The 22,930-nt window shown below is 35.0% G+C and overlaps 1 protein-coding gene across 8 annotated transcripts in view; it reads right to left on the bottom strand.

The window, feature by feature from the left end:
- Positions 1–22,930, bottom strand: part of phldb2a (pleckstrin homology-like domain, family B, member 2a) — a 79,278-nt gene that overhangs the window by 54,305 nt on the left and 2,043 nt on the right. For all 8 annotated transcript variants that reach the window (XR_015501335.1, XR_015501334.1, XM_087271052.1 and 5 more), the window contains exons 2-3: positions 13,938–14,043; positions 10,296–10,481 (exon numbers count right to left, since the gene is read on the bottom strand). Coding sequence is in view for 6 of the 8 variants with exons in the window: in XM_087271052.1 (XP_087127178.1) it covers positions 10,296–10,481; positions 13,938–14,043 (292 nt within the window). In the remaining 2 variants the exon portion in view is untranslated. The remainder of the gene's footprint in view (positions 1–10,295; positions 10,482–13,937; positions 14,044–22,930) is intronic.

Here is a 22,930-nt window from a genome sequence, read left to right as displayed (position 1 = left end):
TGTCAGTTTTAATCAATACATTGTTTAATGAACTGTAATTAAATTTGTTAGCCCTTTCAATTAGTTTGCTAGTAGTTGTAAAGAATGTGTCCCAAATAGCATACTTTCATACTTTATAGTACGCTAAAAACAGTATGGTGGCAGAGTGGTGGCGCAGTGGGTAGCACTGTCACCTTACAGCAAGAACGGCGCTGGTTCTAGCCTTGGCTGGGTCAGTTGGCATTTCTGTGTGGAGTTTGCATGTTCTCCCTGTGTTCGCGTGGATTTGTTCCGGGTGCTCCAGTTTCCCCCACAGTTCTAGAGGTGAATTTAGTAAACTAAATTGTCCGTAGTGTATGTGTGTGAATGGGAGTGTATGGGGGTTTCCCAGTGATGAGTTGCAGCTGGAAGGGCATCCGCTGCATAAAACATATGCTGAATAAGTTGGCCGAGTAGTCTGTATGCGAGAATTACCCAGATAACTTACTACTTCTGGCGAGATTCTAAAGTGCGCATCCGATGCATGCCATGTTATCCCATAATGTCCCGCGAGAGAATTCATGAATGGGAGTGAAGCGACTACTGAAAACTGGTAGGTCACATGATCATGACAAAATGGCGGATGTAGTATGTCCATTTATACTACTCACATTCACTGTACAGACCATAGTTTTCTAATGGTCGAGTAGTAAATATAAATTTAGAAGCAGTACCTACTGAGTAGTAGGCGATTTCGGATGCAGCTACTATGTTTACTAGCAGCTTTAGTAAACATGCATTAAAGGCATAGTTCACCCAAAATTTTACATTACCTCATCATTTATTCTCCCTCGTGTGGTTTTAAGCCTTCATACGGTAAGTTTCCTTCTTCAGTTGAACACAAAGGAAAAGATGTTGAAAAATGCTGATTATGGCACCCATTGCCTTCCATAGTGGGATAGTATGGACAAATTACTAAGGTAGTCAAAGTGTGTCTGCAAACAGCATTATTCAACATATCTTATTTTGTATTCAGTTGCAGAAAGTAGGGGTGTAACAGATCACAACCAACGGTTCGGAACACACGTGACCCGCGAATTAATAAATTTTATTTTTACTTGTAGATTAATCCTAAATTTGTAATGATCACAGAGAGATCGCCTCTCGTGTCATTCAAGTCACATGTATGAAACACATTTAGGCTTTCCTGTAAAATATAATGATGATGGAAGAAGTTGTGGTAGGATATTTGGGATGTGGAGGGTTTCTTAGGTTATTAAAGGTGTTTTCTGTCACTACCCGTTTAGCCAGGAGCAATGCATTCAGTTTAAGCGTCACGATTAATCATTAAAAGGTTGGGATCTCAACACCCACGCAACACAAATGATAAATGATGGTGATTTGCATGTGTTTATTAATCCTTCCAATCGCTGCATTCAAATCTTTGTTTGAAAAACGCAATAATCAAGAAAGAGATTGAGTCTTTAGTGTTTTAGATAGTTATGAAGTTACAAATAGTCAAATAACACAGAAGTACTGAGATAACAGTTTAGATAAAACCACTGATGTCTATGGTAAAGATTTAAGTCACCGTCATATGCATTTAAAGCGGTGGTTTAAGAGTGTATTTTTAAGGCTTGGTTGTATTTTATAAGATGCAAAGTAATGTGCGCTCATGCTTTCAATTGTAAAAATTCACATCATTTTTTTCATATGTCCTACTTTGATTATGTACAGCTACTCAGCTAACGTGAAAACAACTTTCATATTTCCTAGTTCCTCTGAAGACATGCCCTCAAGAGGCTCTGATTTGTCAGCTAACATAATGTGCTGTGATTCGTAGATAAGCTTCAAATGCAATAAGCTGCAAACCTGAAGGGTTTATGACATCATTAACCCTGATGTACTTTTTTGTAGTCCCCAAAGTTCATTTGCTGTAGGCTTTGCTAAGCTAACTCTGTAAAAGCCAATGTCTCCCTCTGCATTGAACTATGAGAGTATTACATTCAGAGATGTTGTTTGTGTTCACACAGCTACATTACACATCAGCCAAAGTTTAAAATATGATATTGTATTGAACCATCCATTTAACGAAGCTCAAAAATGAAAGTTAAATTAAATTATTTAACCAATAGGTGGCGACAACTAGCCATCAAAAATGTGCCACTGAAAAAATCTTCAAAAATGACTCGTCTAGAAATGAAACATGACGTTTTATGAGTAAATAACTTTATCATTTATTGAAGATAAGACTAAAAATAAATGTGGGTTGTACAACTTATAATGCTAGATTTAAAGATTTAGAGTTATTAGCAACAGTAACAGTAACAGTGAATTTTTCACAGTACTGAATATTTTACAATTTTCATTTATTCAACTGATTATTTCTTCATTTAATTTTTAATAAAATTACAGGTTCTGAGTTTTGTTGGTTAAAACCAAAAGTTTCTTGCAGTGCTATTTCTGTAATAAATAGAAAGCAAAGTACATTTGTCTCCTCCCGTTTTTGGTTGATCCAAAAAATGGTTCGATCCGTGACAAAAAATAATGAATAAAGATTTGTGACCACTAGTAGAAAGAAACTTAAACTGGTTTGGAACAAGTAATGGAAGCATAAATTATGCTGGAACTTTCATTTTTGGGTGAACTGTCCCCTTAAAATATATCTGTTGTAACTACAGTACTGTTGTAACAAAAAGCAAAACTTATAAAGCAATGAAAGAAAAAGTTTTCCAAACACTTTCTACACGATTATAATTAAAAAGGAAGTTCTCTTTCCACTCCAAAACAAGTTGTTGTGTGTGTGTGTGTGTGTGTGTGTTTCACTAGTTGCAAATCGTCTGCTTGACCTTGCATTAAATCCGTGACCTGGAGAGTGCAGTGGCATATTTTCCACAGTAAAGTTCCTTGAGTGTCGCTGTTTCTTGGAGACGCTCCCCTCCCCCTCTCTGTCTGTCTGTTCCCCATCACCCGCACCACTGCAGTTGCATCATGGGTCGGGGGCGCTGGAGCTCTGCCCGCAACCTGATTACTTCCAGACCTCAACTACACACATTTCAACACACAGTCATCTCCATAGTCATGCACTCATTCTGCCGCATATGCACGGGTGTGTGTGTGTGTGTATATGGAGTTACAAAATTATTCACCCTCCAGTGATTATTTTTTCTTTTTAAATTATTTTTAATTGTATAAATGATGTTTAACAGATTCAGGAATTTTTCACAGTACTTCCTATAATTTTTTTTTTTCTTCTGGAAAAAGTCTTATTTGTTTTATTTGGGCTTAAATAAAAGCAGTTTTTAATTTAAGGTCAAAATTATTAACCCTCTTAACCAATTTTTCAATTGTCTACAGAACAAACCAGTGTTATTGACCTCATTCTTCAATGTGGAAGTGCACTCGTTGTTGCGATTGTTTTAGAACTTCCGATTCAGCTCCCTATGGGAGAAATGATTAGGAATAGTAAATTGCAGAAAAGTGTCACACTACTTGCTCTTCAAACAAGTGTTTTCATGATTATGCAAACAAAGCAAACACATATAATAAGAAAATATCAGTTTGCAACATCAAACAGCAGAACGAGCTGTTTTGAACATCTCAAAATTAATGGAAGTGAATGAGACCGGAAGTCTCCAGCCAAAAAGATTCAAATGGCTACGCCCACTTGTACGCGGAGAATAAGGTGAATACACTGACTTAGCTAAAACTTGCCTATCCCAATTAGCCTAGTTTAGACTTTAAATTAGCTATTAAAACTATGTTTAGAAACGTGAACTTCTTTCCATTTAACAGAAATTGGGGAAAAATAAAATTTAGAGGGGCTAATAATTCTGTATTCAACTGTATATAGTTTAATTCTGAGTGCTCTTATAGGTAAACTACTGTAGATACATAGCAGATGCAGATTTGTTCTTGTCTGTTAGTCATAGAGACAGTGGGTAAAAACACAACAAGTATCAGATAACAGGGAGTGAATCATTAGGAATGTTTCTCATGTCTGAAGCACTGTTGTTATTGTTAAAAAAGCCGAAAAAGTTTTTAGTGTATTTATTATTTAATATTTTAAACAGCTAAAACATAATAAAATATGAATATTAGATGAAAAAAATATGAAATTGAACAATTTTACCTGATTGATACTATAACCAATTATGTTCTAGTTAACTAATTATTATTCGAATTACTAAAATTTAAAAAGGGATAGTTCACCCAAAAAAGAAAAAATGTATTCACCCATTACCATTTCCAACCTTGGAAAACCATTTTTATGTTCAGTTTAATACTTTAAGAAATGTTTTGGTCTTTTAAAATCAATATTATTACACATCTGCAATACTCGGTTCTGACATTCAAAGGTATGTTATTCCCAGCAAACAACCTCTACAGAACTCAGGCTCATCCAGGAACTTTAAATCACATTGCCTGTCAGTGAATACCTTCAAATCCATATACTGTAATTACATCCACATCTATATGTACATCATCTGCTTGACTGTCACACTACAGTGCTTTATCCAACCAGTTTTATTACTGTCAGCTTCACATTTTTGACTGTTTGGTGCCATCTTGTAACTGAATAATGCGCAAGTTAGTATATACTCCATCAGCTGTTCTCATTTCTGTCAGCTTTGTGTTTGATCATAGAATTATTAAACTATTACAGCACAGAACAATGTTTATGTTTAATCTTTATATTTTGTGGCAAGTAGCCATGTAATAAGCAGGAAAAAGTACATACATGATGGTTGTTCTCGGAGGATAAAGCCATTCAGTCTCTGTTTCCCATCGGAAGCACCTGTCTGGCTTTATTCTGCAATAACCTCTTGGATATACTTAATCCCTAAATTAATATACAGTATCAACTAAAAAAACCTGGGGATCTTATTGTAAAGTACTACCATAATGGTATGTAAATAACAACCCAGGCTCATTCTGAAAATGTACACCAATATACATTTATAGAGAGCACCAAATACTTCCCAGGAGCAACGTTTCTAGCAGTTTTTTTCTGCAAATCCGCCAGAGACTGCTGTGTACACTTTTTGAGATCTCGATTTTTCTTGCGAGTGCCTTCATGCCGCTGTCCACTGACTGACTGACTGACTGACCCACCCTCCTCCTTCCCTAAACCCAACTGATAGTGTTTTCAAAACCACTGAAAGGAACGGCGTCATACCGCTTCGTAGCATTCGTTTTAAAGATAAAATGCAGTCAAACATACTTCTGGCTAAATAATTCGTGATCCCCAGTAACAAATATAGAGCTACGTTTTCAGAATGAGCCTGTTACACATGAAATGGCAAGTAATTTGGCAATGTCTTTATCTGTAATGGCAATTGCAAAACGTATGAGTTTCAGCATCTGTTTATGCCTGTCTGCATCTTCTAAATCTCTAAATATTTGTCTGAGGGCTTTAGGACACACAGACCACAGTTAGTGACTCTTAAAGACACAGTATACCTAAAAATGAAACTTCAGCCATCATTTCCTCAGCCTGTACTAGTTCCAAAACTATTTGGATTTCGAACACACCCAAATATTATCATGCCAGCTGGAAAATGATAGCCAATGACTTCCACAGTATTTTTGTCTTCTATGGATGTCAAAAACTAGAAGTTTCCTTTTTCCACAAAATATCTTGGTTGTGTTCAAAAGAGAAAGTGTAAAGAGCAAGTAAATTTTCTTTTTTGGGGTGATCTCTTTAAGGAAAATAGAGAGGGAGGAATGCTGTAGAGTAAAGAGAGGGGGGAGTAGGAGGAGGAGGAGTGTGTAACTGATCAACTATTAAACACTCACACATTCTCTGGAAGTCTGAAGTCACGCAGACATGAGTGATCTCATATCAGGCCCTTCAGCAACACAGGAAGAAAAAGAAAAATACAGGCACAAAAGAGAGCTCGTTTATAGACCCTGAAAAATATATGACTGAAAAATCAAAGCACAAAGGTGTCAGAGAAAAAAGAGAAGTGGGCGAAAAATGTTATTGTTCAGACCTGAGTGCTTCCAGAGCACAGGAAGTCATTCATTGGCGTTGTTTGTTTGGATTTCACTCTGAAGCTGTAAGCAGGCAAGGTTAGATCCACAGAACCTGCTGAGTGGCCGAAGAAGACATGGCCACATCAAAACAATCAACTTTCTTCATGATGTTGTGAACGAGCATTGGTGGGTAAAAGGGTTTTTACTGAGACAATACTTTAAAGATAGTCTAAGTCTTTTTGACTGTTCTAAAGCATAGATACAATAATATGATTGGACATATTTAAGAAACATGCTACGTGGACATACCTGTTTATTTGAAAAGCAATGTTAAAGTCAGTTATTCTCCGTTGAAAATGTGTGTTTCGTGTCGTAATGTCTGTATTTGTTTTGATCTCTATAACCAGCCCACTGCTAGTTTCATCAACCTGGGTTGCTTTGGTGGAAAACAGCGTATTTTATTTCAGTCTTGAAAGCCTACTCAATGTATGCAGGTGGTAGGTGTCAAAAGAAATGCAACCTTAGAAGGACAGCAGAAAAGGCAAAACAAAATGCAGATTTATGCCGAGTTCAGACAACATGATTTCAGCCCCGATTTTGACTCGCTGACAGGTTTTGAGAAATCGCAGACAAATTAATCAAATCACAGGCAAATTGGTGCCTGTACACATTAGTAAAAATCACACAGTGTGAACTATCAAAAGCTGCTTTTCCACTATCGTGCCAAACCGTTCTAAGAACACTTCGGTACGGTTACGGTTGTTTCTCCACTGAGCCTGGAACGGCGCGGCACGATTACAAACCGTTCTTGGCCCGGAATTTTCGGCACGGTTAGACAACCGTGCTGAACTGTGCTGACAGATTCTGTGTGTTGACGTCGCGACTCGGTTGCTAAGCTACCACAGCTGGCTCAGCAGAAGCGCGCTAGTCATCAGACATCCTCAATAAACTACAGTACATTTAATATAAAATAATGATCCAGGTCTAAACGATATTTGTAAAGGATTTTAAAACCATAGAGCAGTCTCTGGAAGAGAAGTGAATAACTCATCACATTCTTACGAAGATATTTTATTCATTAAAGTTATTATTTTATTGACTTGAATACAGACCTACTTCGCCTGCCTGAATGTGAGTTTATTGCACGCAGCGCTGTATTCCACAGCACAAAACTCGCTCTGATCCGGGAGAGACATGCAAGCGACATGCGCTGCTGACTTTTTTTTCCTGCTGCGCATCGAATAAAGCGAATAAAGTCACGCTTTGCATCGTCGATGTCCAAATTCCACAACAACATCACTATATCCATGGAACACGAACTTGCAGACTCTTTTAACAACGAGGAAATAATTGCACTTTTTAATTCAAAGCCAGGACAGCTTGTTAATACCGGCGAGACCACCTGAAGGACGGCATGTTCGTGTTGTAATGTCGGCCGTCCAAAAGACTTTGCTTGAAAGCTTTACGGAGCGGCACTGTAACTGTCCAAGGTACTGTTGTATGATTTATATTATAGCATATGCACTAATAAACAAGTCAAAAGAATGAATGAATTAAATAAATATGGATTCTTAAATGTCAGTATTGCTTTTACTTAAAAAATATCAATACGTTTTCACAAATGTTTTATAAAAATAAAATGAGCAATTTTTATCATTTCAGCTATAGGCAATTATATGATTCAATTATACATAAGTTATATGACATTTATGAGGCATGTAGTATGTTTCTGTGTGTTTTTTTTTTTTTTGTGGTGATCTTTATTATAGCTACGCAAATATTTTCTAAAACGACTAGCAATAATTCGCCTACAGCTTGTTAGTTAATTATGAACACAAAAATAATTATAATAATAAAAATAAAATGATCAAAATAAAAAGATAATAGAGCATCATTTTGCTAAATATAATAGTGCTTTATATGCTTTAAATCCTGCGATATATTTTCATATTCGTTTTTTTTTCACTTGCTGCATTCGTTATTTAATGTTTGAATAGTAAAACAAATAACAGCCATCGCTTAATTGGTTTCATTTTACCATCAAAATGTAGTATATTTTATATCATTATCAACTTTTTATATAAAAACGCAGTGTAATTTAAATAATTGTTTAAAATGAAATAATTTAAGTGCTGTGTTTTTATTAGTGAAAGTGCCCGCTCACCTTTGACAAGGCCTGTCCAAAATTATATTTCTGCCACTATAATGCAAATGCAATATTATTGTTGTCTTATCATTGTTTATTTTTCTGTTATGTTCAGAGATTTTAAATATTATTTATTTCCCCTCCAATTATTTTCAATCATCACGTTACATTTTGGTAATTTTCCCTCCAAATAAAATTTAGCCAGAGCTGCGCAACATATGAATAAATAAGGGTGCACATGTACCTATATTTAGCACCCCTATATGATAGAGCGGCATAACAGTGTTTAGTCACATGGTTGCTTTTGCTTTTATGAAAATAATAAATAAATAGTTTCGGCTCTTATTTAACTTTAATTGAACAAAGGGAGCCGTTTACATTGCGTTACCAAGGCAACTACTGATGCGTTTTGTGTAATGTTTTAAAGAGCTTTGTCGCAGCACGACAGTGGAAAATGAAACCGTATCCGTGCTGTCTGGCCCGGTTTGGCACGGAATGGAACAGTTCTGTTTAAAGAACGATTCAGCACGATAGTGGAAAAGCGGCTAAAGATATGATCTGAGCGAATCGACCACATTATCAACAAGCGTGGTTTCAGTTGAGAAAAAAGCTGTTTTTCGGTCTATTTGGATCCAAGGAATGAAGAAAAATCCAGTTGCCATTAGCAAAGAGCGTAGAATCACCATGAGGCGACACTCAATGGAACGTTCCATTGCAACAGCAGAGCCCAGCAACAGCCTCACGATTCCGCCATTTTGGAGTGAAAGCGATCGAATGCTCATTGGATCTTACTGTTGTCACAATGGCAAGCAGCTGCTTTGTTCTTTCTTTCTTTCTTTCTTTCTTTCTTTCTTTCTTTCTTTCTTTCTTTCTTTCTTTAAAAAGCGCATTAAAGCTAAAATACAACCCCAAACACGACTACACTTAAGATTGGTGATTAACAGGATTTTTAATAGTTAATTTTACAGACTTGTTTAATTCCTTTTAAAGATATTTGTTTTCTTGGAACTGTCACTTTTAGGTGAAATTAATAGTTTACGCACTGGCATAATACAAATGAATACTGACATGTTAAAGTAACATGACTTTAAATTTAAAACTTAAACTCAAACTTAATTTTGTTGATAACAGATTGACAGTACTTTTTGTTGCACTATTATCTAATACTAGTATATAGTATTTTTAATAAAGCCACTTTGTCTAAAATGATTGAATTCTGAGACATAAATTCATCATTTTGTAGTCATGATTTTTAATGCTGTCATTAAAAATCATGAAGGCCATAAAAACTATATAAAGTAGTTTTTGTTGTTTCCCTCTAATTTGAGTAAAACTAAAAAATAAAATAGTAATCCAAGTTATTTTGTTAACCTTACTTTCATGTTATAAGTGAATAAGATATTTTAGATACCAGATATGGTAAACTCAGTCTTGTCAACATTTTGGAAATTGTTTTCATTGAGATATTGTTTAACATGTTACTATTCAAAGGGGGTGTACTCGTTTACAGTATGCTGAGAGCATATACACAGTTCAGATGCAAAAACCTCTAAGTGCTGTCTGAAATTTCAATCAAACATGAACATTTTTCTCAGCCTCCTTTGTTTATGTTGAGATATTTTACTTTAAAGTCTTATTCTTTGCCTTAAAAGTGTCATTACTGAACATTTACACAGGAGCCTGATAAAAATGCTAATTTTAAAGGAAACTTTTAGACAGAGGTTTTTGCATCTAAACTCTTCATGTATATGTATATATAATATTTTAGCTCATATTAAATCAATATTGTAATTAATTCTGTCTAACGTTATTTAACCGTACTGTTGTTCTATTGGAATTTTCATTCCAAAATGCCTGCCGCTTGACACTAGCGGCATCTAGTGGCTGTTTCCCAAACAGCAACAGAGTGTCACCTATTGGTGATTCTATGCTCTTTACCGTTATTTGTTGTGAGGGGATGATGCACAAAAGAAACCCCTGTGTTTTTTTTCAACAAGTTATTTTTCAAAATAACTACTTTTGTGTTCAACAGATAAAAAAGAACCTCAGAAAGGTTTGAAATCACTTGATGGTAAGTAAATAATGAATAAAATAATTGCTCAGGTATTTAAAATATGTTTACCCCCAAAGAAGGAAACAAAGTATAAAGTGAAACATCTTGATGGATTTCTATCTGCTGTTAAAACGCTAAAAGTGCTATGTGTTACAGTACCATGAGTAAGCTTTGTTGGACCGGTGACTGGAGCTCCATCCAGACTGCAGATGTTTCCATTGGGGTGTAAAGTAATAACTCCAGCAGTGTTGGAGATGAAGACACCGTGGTGTGGCTGGATCTCAGGATCATCTGCCGTGACACATTGTGGTGACTCTGCATGTTCACAGCCAATTACTGATAATTCTGTTATGTGAAGAAAAAACTGTAAGCGCATCGGTGGAGTATCTAGGACTAAGAATAATGTGTAATTACCAAAAGGAATGAAGCAAGGCTTAGTAAGTGAATAAACAGATAAAATGGTATCACTATTTTGATGGTTCCTTTAATGCATTTAAGTTACATTGCATCTACATGACAACTAATTCTCAATACATTATAGACTGTTGGGGTTAGTGTAAATTGACATGTACTTGCAAAATTTCTTATAGTCAGTTAAATGTCTGTTAAAGGAGCAGTATCAGCATATAGTAAGCAGACAACTACAAATACTCAAATGAGAAGTATTTGGCATGTAGTTGCAATGTAACATTTAGTCAACAAAATGTGCAATAGGGGCCATCAAAATAAAGTGTTACCGATAAAACATGTGAAAAAGCCAACATGAAATCAATGAAAAATAACTAAAAATAAAACAATTGCAAGATATAGGTATAACAATACAAATACACAGAAAAGAACATCAAATATAAAAATAATAGTTCAATTATACAACATTTATAAGCAAATTTAATATAAATAAATGAATATATAAATAATAATATAAAACATATAATATAAATGTAAAATAAATAAGTGAATAAGTTAATGAATAAATAAAACAAAACATACAAAAATTAATAATATATAAATAATAACAATACAGAAAAATAATAAAAATAGATATAACAAAAGCATTAAATAAGCAAAAATAAAAATATATGAAAGATGCATAATTATATATATATATATATATATATATATATATATATATATATATATATATATATATATATATATATATATATATATATATAAATAATAGAAATCAGAATTATTAGCTCCCCTGTTTATTTTTTTTCCCCAATTTCTGTTTAATGGACAGAAGACTTTTTCAACACATTTCTATACTAGTTTTAATAACTCATTTATAATGATTGATTTATTTTATGTTTGTTAGATGACAGCACATAATATTTGACTAGATATTTTTCGACACTTCTATACAGCTTTAAGTGACATTTAAAGTTGTAACTAGGTAAATTAGGTTAACAAGGCAGATTAGGGTAATTAGGCAAGTTATTGTATAACTGTGGTTTGTTTTGCAGACTATCAAAAAATATGTTTAAGCAGCTAATAATTTTGACCTTACAATTGTTTTTGTTTTTTTATTGAAAACTGCTTTTATTCTAGCTGTAATAAAACAAATAAGACTTTCTCTAAGAGAAAAAATATTATCAGACTTACTGTGCAAATTTCCCTGTTCTGTTAAACATAATTTTGGAAATATTTAAAAAAGGAAAAACAATTAAAAGGGGGGCTAATAATTCTGACGTATATCTGTTTTAATACAAAGATACAATAATTAATGTACACATATGGATTGTTTAAACTAAATATTAAATATTAAATAAAACATACATAATTTGTCAATACAACGAAATGCCAAAATAAATGAATAAATAAATAACTGAATAAATAATCAAATAAATAATAAAATAGATTCAACAAAAAAAATTAATTATACAAATAAATGAATGATAAAACAAAATCAGAAAATGCAACATAATAAATAGTTTGAAGATTACAGACAGGTCGTAATATATACACTTGACACTGTCGCCACTGGCTTGCTTGGTTTGAGACTTGTGCAGCTGTGCATCCATAGATTTGCTCTTCAGTGTTTAGACTATCAGCAGTGAAAAATAAACCACACTGAACTGAACTTAATTGAACTTAACTGAACTTCAACTCTAAAAACTGGACTGACAGTTTCAATTTACCATTTAAGCTGCTTTGACACAATCTGTATTTGAAAAAAACGCTACAGAAATAAAGATGAATTGAACTGAATTGATGTTCGTCATGATAAAAAGTTCGTCAGATTTAGTCCAAAAACCCTCCAATATGAAACTCTTGACAGAAATACTGAAACAGAAAAGCTTTATGATGTCATCAAACTAATTCAAGCTATTAAACAAATCTGAATGTACCTCACCACTCTGGAAAGCCCCTTATTAAATAACGGGTATTAAAGTCAGCAGGCGGTGAGAGGGTCCATATTCACACTCCAGTTTAGTTCATCCATCACATAGACTCACTTTAATGGCCTACATTACTCCAATCTGGCTGAAGGAAAAGTTCCTGTGCACAGTCTGGAAACTTTAATGGGCTCAGAGCAGCTAAACTATAACACAATGACTCTATACGGGTCTCAATATACAAACAAGAGCCAACAGATCTTTGTGCACAAGTCTTATGCAGAGTTCCCTCAGCACAATTTTAGATTTGATTTTCACTTGCTGAAATCGCAAACCAATGCCTGAAATCAGAGGGAAATTTGTGCTTGTTTGCATAACATTTACATTTCGTCATTTAGCAGACGCTTTGTCCAAAGCAATTATCAGTTGAGAGGGCATTCAGAGATTCATCAAGACGAGGCAATACACACAAGAAGAGCTAACTATACAAAGTAACTTGGTTTTGCTCAGATAATTAATTGCTAGATTAACTGTTTTTTGTTTTGTTTTGTTTTTTAGGGAGAGGGAGGCAGAGAGAGAACGTGCTTCTACAGGTGGTCTTGGTTGTATTCACAGAGGTTGAAGTGCGCTCGGAATAGACAACACAATCTCACGGCAATTTGTAACTTTTTGATTTAGTGGCTAATTCGTATGAATTCGTATGATCTAATTCGTACAATTTAGTACGACTTGCTCTTCCCCTAATGACGGTTGGGTTTAGGGGTGGGGTTAGGTGCCACGCCTCCTTTTTAAAAATCATACAATTTCGTACGACTGAACTCATACGAATTAGCTACTAAACTGGCAAAACGTAAAATACTTACATTTTCTCGTGAGATCAGGCTGGAATAGATGGGTTTTTAGTTGTCATTTGAAGGATACCAGTGAATTCGTAGTCCATGTGGGAATAGGAAGATTGTTCCACCTGCAATAAATATCTGGACCTGTCTGCAATTCACAATCTTACTTTGTGAATTACATTTGCATATCTATAATGACCTACTCCATTTGCTACTGCATTTCAAGAGCAGTTGCAAAAGTAGAGCAGTACTGCTTTTATAGAGCATTTGGTTATGAAATGTAAACTGCAGACCTGACAGAGTTGCTGGCTATTTTTCCAATTGTAATTTCATAAACTGGCCCAGCTGGAACTCGAACCAGCAACCTTCTTAATGTGAGCTCGTCTTTCGATTTAATTCAAACTTATTTGTATAGCGCTTTTCAAATTAACTGTTGATCCAATTGTTTGAACATTTGTAAAGCTTTATTTTTGCCATCACTAGCAACAACCAAATGCTACCCCAAATAGTAATCAGTGTGAAAATAATGGCAAACCAACAGTTTTAACACTCGTACAGTGTGACTTCTGTATTGTTCTTTTTAAAAGGACAAGATACAGTCACAAACTATAACACACACTCACCTTTAGTTAGAGGAATCAAAGTTAAACAGCCACTGTTCAGACGGATCAGGAAGGGTGTGGTTGACCCCACCTTAAGACCACGCCCACTAAAATCCAACAGGGTTTCCTGAGGACAAGAGCAGGGGTTCAACGTTTCATAGATAAAATTGGCTCAATTTTATATCGCCTCCAACTGGAAGGGGTAGGTGTAAATGCTAATAACAAAATAAGTTACTGTAAATAAAAGGTTGGGGTAAATACAGATGTTAATAAAACACAATTGGAAGGGTTGGGATAGGTGTATACGTTACAAAATAGGTTAGTGTAAGTGGAAGGTTTGGGGTTGGGGTAAGAGTAGACTTAATTAAACACAATAGGTTACTGTAAAACAAAGATTTGGGGTTGAGGTAAATACAGATGTTAATGAAACACGATTGGGGAAAGTAAGGGGAAGGGTTAGGGTTGAGATAGGTGTACAGTATACGTTACACAATAGGTTAGTGTAAGGAGAAGGTTTGGGGTTGGGGTAGTTGTAGACGTTAATTCAACCCAATAGGTTACTGTAAAGCGAAGGTTTGGGGTTGGGGTAAATATAGATTTAATAAAACACAATTGATGAATATAAGGGGAAGGGTTAGGGTTGGGATAGGTGTAGACGTTACTAAAACACAATCAAATGCTCCAGACATTTTGTCCTGACAGCAGATGTCCTTCACTAATATTAACTTGATCAATATGTAAATACGACTGGATGGTAATTCCGTTTTGCAAAATATATTTAAATATATACAGTTGAAGTCAGAATTATTGGCCCTCCTTTGATTTTTTTATCTTTTTTAAATATTAACCAAATGATGTTTAACAGAGCAAGTAAATTTTCACAGTATGTCTGATAATATTTTTTCTTTTGGAGAAAATCTTATTTGTTTTATTTCGACAAGAATAAAAGCAGTTTTTAATTCTTTAAACACCATTTTAAGGACAAAATGATTAGCCCCTTAGGCTAATTTTTTTTTCGATAATCTACAGAACAAACTATTATGTTTGGAAATGTTGAAAAAAAATTCTTTGTTAAACAGAAAAAGGGAAAAAAAATAAACAGGAGGACTAATAATTCTGACTTCAACTGTATATGGGACATTCTACTAGAAACGTACATTTTTACTTATAAAAAATGTGACAGGCCCTAAACTTTAGCTTGTCATCCTCAAAATTATGTCATCTTCGAAGCATAGCCTTAAACGTGTATTGCACGCATTTAATGTTAAATTGAATGAAAATGTGATAGGACAGACAGAAACATCGGGACAATTGTAAATTCTTTTGTATTATGTAGTATTTATTTGTAGAATTTATTTATAATTTCCTGTTTTGATGTGAATGAAAACAACTTAAACTTGCTATATTTCTGAAGTGTTTTTTTCTAAATAAAGGTTTTTAACATGACAAAACTGTTAAAGCTGTAGGTTCAGTTGGGACAATGGCAGGGTTTGTACATTTGTAAAGGGTTTTTAATAAAGAAAAAAAATCTGAGAACCAAATAAATGACATTTTCCTTTACAGGACAACTCACAGAAATCAACCATCAGTCCATTCTAGAAATTTTTGGGATGAAATACATTTTATTCACTGTATTTATGTTTTTATTTCAGGGACAGATAATGTAAGTTTCTGGTCGAATGTCTCATATGTAGGATATTCATTCATTCATTTTCTCGTCGGCCTAGTCTCTTAATTAATCCGGGGTCACCACAGCGGAATGAACCACCAACTTATCCAGCAAGTTTTTACGCAGCAGATGCCCTTCCAGCCGCAACCCATCATTGGGAAACATCCACACACACATTCACACACACACACACACTCATACACTACGGACAATTTAGCCTACCCAATTCACCTGTACCACATGTCTTTGGACTGTGGGGGAAACCGGAGGAAACCCACGCGAACGCAGGGAAAACATGCAAACTCCACAAATAACGCCAACTGAGCCGAGGCTCGAACCAGCGACCTTCTTGCTGTGAGGCGACAGCACTACCTACTGCGCCACTGCTTCGCCCATGTATGATATTGATTAGGATATTTTAATATGACTAAAGACTACTACTAAACTTAAGTAATAAAGATTATTTAGAAAATTTTAGGAAACAAAACCATACGTTTCAACATTCACCTCATGCTTGCTCCATTGTACATAATGTTTATGGACACCCCTAATGATAAAAACTGTGTTAGAGAAGGGCAGAACAGCAACTGCAGCATCAACACTTTGTCATAGTGTCTTAACCGGATAATTCAAGGCTCTGCACCATCAGACCCCGCCTACCTGAGAGCCCACTTTGCACTGATTAGTCAGATCAAGGCCAAGTCTTTCATGATTGGTCCACAACTTACAGCACATCAGAAACCAAAAGTTCATTGCCATTTTTTCAAAATCAGTTCTTATAAACACACCACATCAAATCCCAACACATCAATTCAAGTCTGAGAACAGCATCTTCTTAAAACATTAACATACATCAAACTCTTCCAGGTCTCAACTAACTACATTTTGTGAGGGAGCCGTAGGTGAAGACATGGAGGCGGATTGAATCCAAAAGCTGGAGGTTTATTAAACAAACAACTAGCATCAAACAATAGGCAGAATCGTGATCATGAACCAGGCAGCGACAAGCAAACAATGACTGTAAAAAATATGGACGACGCAACAGCCCTTTTCCCATTGAACGCCTTGAGGGCAAAACACCTGCTTGACGGGCACAAACTGTCGCAAAAGACTGCTGAAGTTGGAGCCTTGACATGCGCAAAAGGATTGTCTGATGGAGCCAGAGGAGGAGCCGCGAAAATGAGCGGAGTCGAGCTTCCAACCAAACGCTTTATGTAAAATCAACCACGCCCCCCGAACTTCTCAGCATGCGTTTGCTGTCATATTAACACAAATGGATGTAATAACGTTAACAAATATGAGGGTTTTATATATTCAATCGCGCCAGCTCCAGGCCGCTGCGCATAACCTACTCGTGGCGTCGCGGGCTGATTCCGGCTCGCTCGGCCGCCGCATCTGGCTCGATTGACTCGGGCTGGAATTGGGTAGTGAGTCCAGGCATCCGGAGTAGGTCCAGCAGAGGTAGTCAGTCTGAGCTCTAAGAGATAAGTCTCCGGCAGGCGAGAATCTAGCCGGAACTGTGTTTTGCTATCTGGGTGGCTAGGCGTGTATCAGCAAACTAATAAAGCCCGAAAAAAGCCATGAACTTAGCGAATAAACAGTGTTCCACCAGGATCATGTATGTCAGAAACTATAGTTTACTGCTGAACTCATTTTGTCATTGTAAAATAACACAGAAATCGAATAACACTTCAGTCTCCTGCCGAAGCTCAGACGGTCTGCTTTGAGAAACTGTCAGTCACAGCTGTCAATCAAGATAACACGCCCAGCATTAAATTACTGCTAAAATCTACCTGTTTACAAAAATGAAGATCTGCACCTATTTCAGCACAATAACCAGTGCCTTAATCGACCAGAACTATCTTTCGGGACATTTTATTGCAAGTGTAATAATTTTTTTTATTTGGGCTCAAGTCTCCTTCATTAACACGGAGGAGGCGGGCTTTATGACTTGTACTGCAGCCAGCCCCCAGGGGGCGATCTAACGGCCGAGACCCTCACTCAAACGCAGGCTTGCGGCACACTTGCAAGCAAACAAAGAGGCAGTCCAAAAAGGCAAACAAGGCAGAGTCCAAAATCCAAAAAAAGTAGTTAAAAGAGCAGGCAAAAAGGTCATAACACAATGGCAGAAATAGCAGTAGGAAAACCGCTTAGTAGGCAGTGAAACTGGCAATACTTCACAATGAACACACATAAGCAGTGTGCTTATATATGGTGCTACCAGGAAGTACCACAGAGGAAGTACCCAGTCAATATTCGGGAGAGAGCTTCCTCTGGTGGGCGGATGAATGGTAATCTGCCATATTCGTTACACATTTGATGATCAAAGTAGTGCTTGTTTTATGCAAATTTCACAATTCCATGTAGGTTTAAACATCCATAGATTAAAGCTGGAATCACTGATATATCATTTCTGGCACTCTTTTCAGAGAACTTTTTTCTAGACTTTGATCTCAGATCAGTAAAAAGCACCAAAATCTGCAATTCAAATGAAGGATTTTAATGTAGTAATATATATATATGATAAGCTTTTCAAGTCATGGTGAACTGATTAAGTTTCACAGTTTCTGGAGCAGCTTTTTATAGGCCATTTAATGCAGCCTGCCTGAGAAAAGACTATTTACACTTACTGTGTTGGAAAATGAGAAGAGTTGATCTGCCATTGACTCTGAATGAGATTAATTCACAGACGCACACATAATCAAAGACAAAAGAGATGTTTTTGAGAATGTTTTCAGCTGAGGAGGAGGAGTGCATGAAACGATTGTAGAGAAATGTTTTTATATGATCTTCTGGGATCGAGTCGGAGAAAAGGACAGACTGAGGGAGAAGGGAAGAAAAGAGGCCAGGCTGAGAGGGCTTACTATAAATTGTCCTGATGGAAAAACAAATAAATAGCAGAGAAAGTACCACGGTTAAAACTTTGAGGAGGCAAAGCACTGGCAGCCAAAATGAACAAACAAAGAAACCCCTAAAATCAAGCCAACTGTTTCTGCAGTCTGATTACTTAAAGAGACACGTCACCCTAAAAAATCAAACATCTGCCGTTATTTACTCACCATAATGTCAGGCCAAAACTTAATATAATTTTTTTGTCTTATGCCAAAAATAAATAAATAATGGAAGAGATCACCGCACAGACAATGTAAAATTAAAATCATTATTAATTAATCTTATAAAGGCAAACACTAACTTGAAATCACATAAGAGTAATTAATTACTACATTAAACTAATGTTATTTCAGTATTATTTACATGCAATCTTTTTTTTTTTTACTTTATCATATATGATATTTTGTAATGCGGTACTTTCATTCTTTGAATATATATTTTAATTTATCTTAAATTATTTTACATTTTGTAAAAACTTAATTAATTTGAATTCATTAAAATTTTACCTATCATTTTTTATTTTAAAGGACTGGTCATCTACGATATCATATTTTAAACTTTAGTTGATGTTTCGTTGATGACAACATCTCTGAATGTAAGACGCTCAATGTTCAATGCAGAGGGAGACATTGGCTTTTACAGAGTTAGCTTAGCGAAGCCTACAGTGAATAAAGTTTAGGGACTACAAAAAAAATACATCCAGGTTAATGATGTCATAAACCCTTCAGGTTACAAGCATAGTAATAGGGAGTGGCCAGATGTGCTGTAATGTTATGGACGCTTCCTGGTGACGTGAAGCCGATCCGCGAATCACAGCACATTATGTTAGCTGACCAATCAGAGACTCTTTAGGGCAGGCTTTCGGAGGAACTAAAGAATAAGACAGTTGTTTTTATGTTAGCTGAGTAGCTGTATATAATCAAACAAAAAAATATGAAAAACTAAGGGGATTTTTCACAAATAAAGCATGAGCACACATTGCTTTGCATCTTATAAACACAACAAAGTCTTAAAAATACACTCTGGACCACCCCTTTAAATCCAAACAATGCATTTTGTTTTTTGCATTTTTTTATAAGAAAAGCATATTAATTAAGACTATTAATATAAATTAATTTATATTATAATTTATATTATAATTTTCCATTATAATAATTTTAATACTTTCACAAACATTTATTTTACGTACATTTTTCATCTATCATTTAATTTCATTTATATTTATTACAATTATGGAAATATAAAACGTTTTAACTTGCTTTTGTGCACAGAATGTTAGAGACTATTTAAAAAAAAAAAACTTTACCATATTAATTATTTTTTTCAAAAAAAATTATTTACAGAAGAGTTACTTTCTATGCCCAAATGTGGGACAAAATGCACAACTTTGAAGCTTAAATTGGCAACACTGTGGCTGAATGGTTAGCACTGTCGCCTCACAGCAAGAAGGTCGTTGGTTCGAGCTCCCTGTGTTGGCGTGGGTTTTCCTCCGGGTGCTCCGGTGTCCCCCACAGTTCAAAGACATGCGCTATAGGTGAATTGAATAAACTAAATTGGCCGTAATGTATGTGAATGTGGGAGTGTATGGATGTTTCCCAGTACTGGTTTGCAGCTGGAAGGGCATCCACTGTGTAAAACATATGCTGGATAAGTTGGCAGTTCATTTAGCTATGGCGACCCCTGATGAATAAAGGGACTAAGCGGAAGGAAAAAGAATGAATAAATAAATATATTTTGTAATGCTGTGTTGTCATTCTTTTAAAAATATTTATATCTTGAATTAATTTTAACTTTGTAGTAACTACCTTTAATATAGAGTTATTTGAAAATTAATTATTTGCAGTTATATTATTTAATAACTTTGATTTAGCTTTTATTTTGTATTTTCAGTTTTTATTTTACATGCCTTTAATGTAGTGTTATTTTATTTTAGTTATGTTTTACTTTTTTATGTTTTATGTTTTTGCTTTTGCAAACATTTTTACTTTGTTTTTTTGGGGGGGATATTTAACCTTTGAAGAAGTGTTATTATAATTTGATTTGTTTGTTGTCGTTTATCGTTGTAAATTCTGAGAAATACTCCATATCCCACAGCTGTTGCAATAATGAATGGATATTAAATATTATGCCTTTCTAGATAACATTTCACTCTTTTTGAACTTGAAAGCTGCTAAAATGCACTTGCCACTTTAAATGCACAGTTATCATTATTATTACTGTTGTCTTTTACTTCTTTTTTCATTTCTTGCTACTATTGTTGTTGTTTGAGACAAATAGGATTTGCACTGTAAGGAGGAGCAAACACAAATTTTGTTGTATTTTGGAAAATACAATAAAGATTCTGATTCTGTTCAGCATTTGTAGAATTAAATTGTTTTTAAATAATTTGTATACTTTTAACAAACATTTATAATTCCCTTTGTTTTTTATCTATCATTTAATTTTATTAGAAAACTATTTAGAGGTTTCATTTGTAAAAGCCTTCTAAATATATCAATTTTCTTCCTTTTATTTTAAATAAATTATTTACAAAATCATTCATTTATATGCCAGAATTTTGGACAAAACTTCCATTATTCACAAACAAAGGTTATCAAAGCAGCCTAGAAAGGATGATGCAGGGTCCTCCAAAAGTCGGACGTTTATCTTGAAGTCTTACAATAATATATATTTGTAAGTATTTTAACACAGCACAGCGGTTCTGCTCTGGGATACTAGATGAAACGGGGCTGATCCCCTTGTTCTCCAGCTGGCTGGTTTTCTGGGTGTTTCCTTTTGCTCCTCCGGGAGGAAGAGAGGATCAGAAACAGCTGAGAGCCCTCGACTCCCTCACTTTCTGTAAGTGAGGTCACTGGGACGGTCCATTTCTCCACAACAATAAAGAAACTTGCAGACTGAATGAAAACGACTTTGTATTGCCCTGATAATCTAAAACAGCAGTCAAAATGTTGCAGCAAAAAAGTAAAGCTGATCCATCATTCATATTCACAGAACACATTGCTTATGGTCTGTCAAGAAAATGTAAAAAGATATACAGCTGAAGTCAGAATTATTAGCCTCCCTTTGACATTTTCTTCTTTTTTTAAATATTTGCCAAATGACGTTTAACAGAGCAAGTAAATGTTCACAGTATTTCTGATAATATTTTTTCTTCTGGAGAAAGTCTTATTTGTATTATTTCAGCTAGAGTAAAAGCAGTTTTTAATTTTTTTAAAACTACTTTAAGGTCAAAATTATTAGCCCCTTTAATCTAGCTTTCTTTTCGATAGTCTACAGAACAAACCATCGTTAGACAATAATTTGCCTAATTACCCTAACCTGCCTAGTTAACCTAATTAACCTAGTTAAGCCTTTAAATGTCACTTTAAGCTGTATAGAAATGTCTTGGAAAATATCTAGTCAAATATTATTTACTGTCATCCAGGCAAATATAAAATAAATCAGTTATTAGAAATGAGTTATTAAAACTACAATGATTAGAAATGTGTTGAAAAAAAAACTTCTCTCTGTTAAACAGAAATTGGGGGGAGAATAAACAGGGTGTCAAATAATTAAGGGGGGCTAATAACTCAACTAACTCAACTGACTTCAACTGTATACGGCAATGATTAAAATATATTTTTAAAAAGGCACCTTCAGAAAATACACTCTTTCTGGATAAGTAAATCAAGACTGAAGAAATGAATATATATTGCTGCATTATATTGAGATAATCTCTATATGTTTTTCTCATGTCTTGCAAATGTTGCATTAAACTCTGCAAGACGTCAAATTTCAGTAACTTTAGCTGAAAGCAATTATTATGATCGTTAATGCCAAGAGTCAGTCATCTCTGTAATTTAAAATGCTAGTTAATATAGAGGGATTTTATTTGTATTTTAAAGTCTCACAGCAAATATTAAATGTATATCTAGGTAATATTATCACCCGTGTCGTTGATGTACTTCTAACTGAAACTGAATATTGAGTAGGGGCGGGGCTTTCATTTTACACATCATTCCCACATAGTAAACTAATGTAAGAGGGGTGTGGTTAAAGGCACCTATGATTACAGGCATCTTTTGTAAGCTGGTTAGACAGAACTGCATGTGTGTAAAGTGTGTCCACTGACATATTGGAGTGATATAAACACAACGAGTCTCTTTTTTTTTAAATGTCCTGACGATAAAATGCGTGATCCCTGATTTTGAGGCCCACCGCAACGTGACGTAGGGGTGCTGTTTTCCCACCCACTGAATTGATTGGCAGGCACTATGTCTCCATAGTAACATGCAAATTTGTTTGCAAATTAACTTGGATTAAAATCTGTTCCAACTCTCTGTGATTGTTATAAGTTTTATAAAACAGTTTTTAAACTTTTTTAAAACAGAGCATGTTTGTAATAAAGGTAAAATCGCTATGCCATGCCTTGCCTTGCCTTGCGTATGTAATTCTTAACCGCTATATTCACCAT

The sequence above is a fragment of the Danio rerio genome, chromosome 10 (genome assembly GCF_052040795.2).
Source record: "Danio rerio strain M-AB ecotype USA chromosome 10, GRCz13ab, whole genome shotgun sequence".
Classification (NCBI taxonomy): domain Eukaryota; kingdom Metazoa; phylum Chordata; class Actinopteri; order Cypriniformes; family Danionidae; genus Danio; species Danio rerio.
Note: the sequence above shows the minus strand (reverse complement) of the source record. Positions and strands in the feature narration are given on the sequence as shown.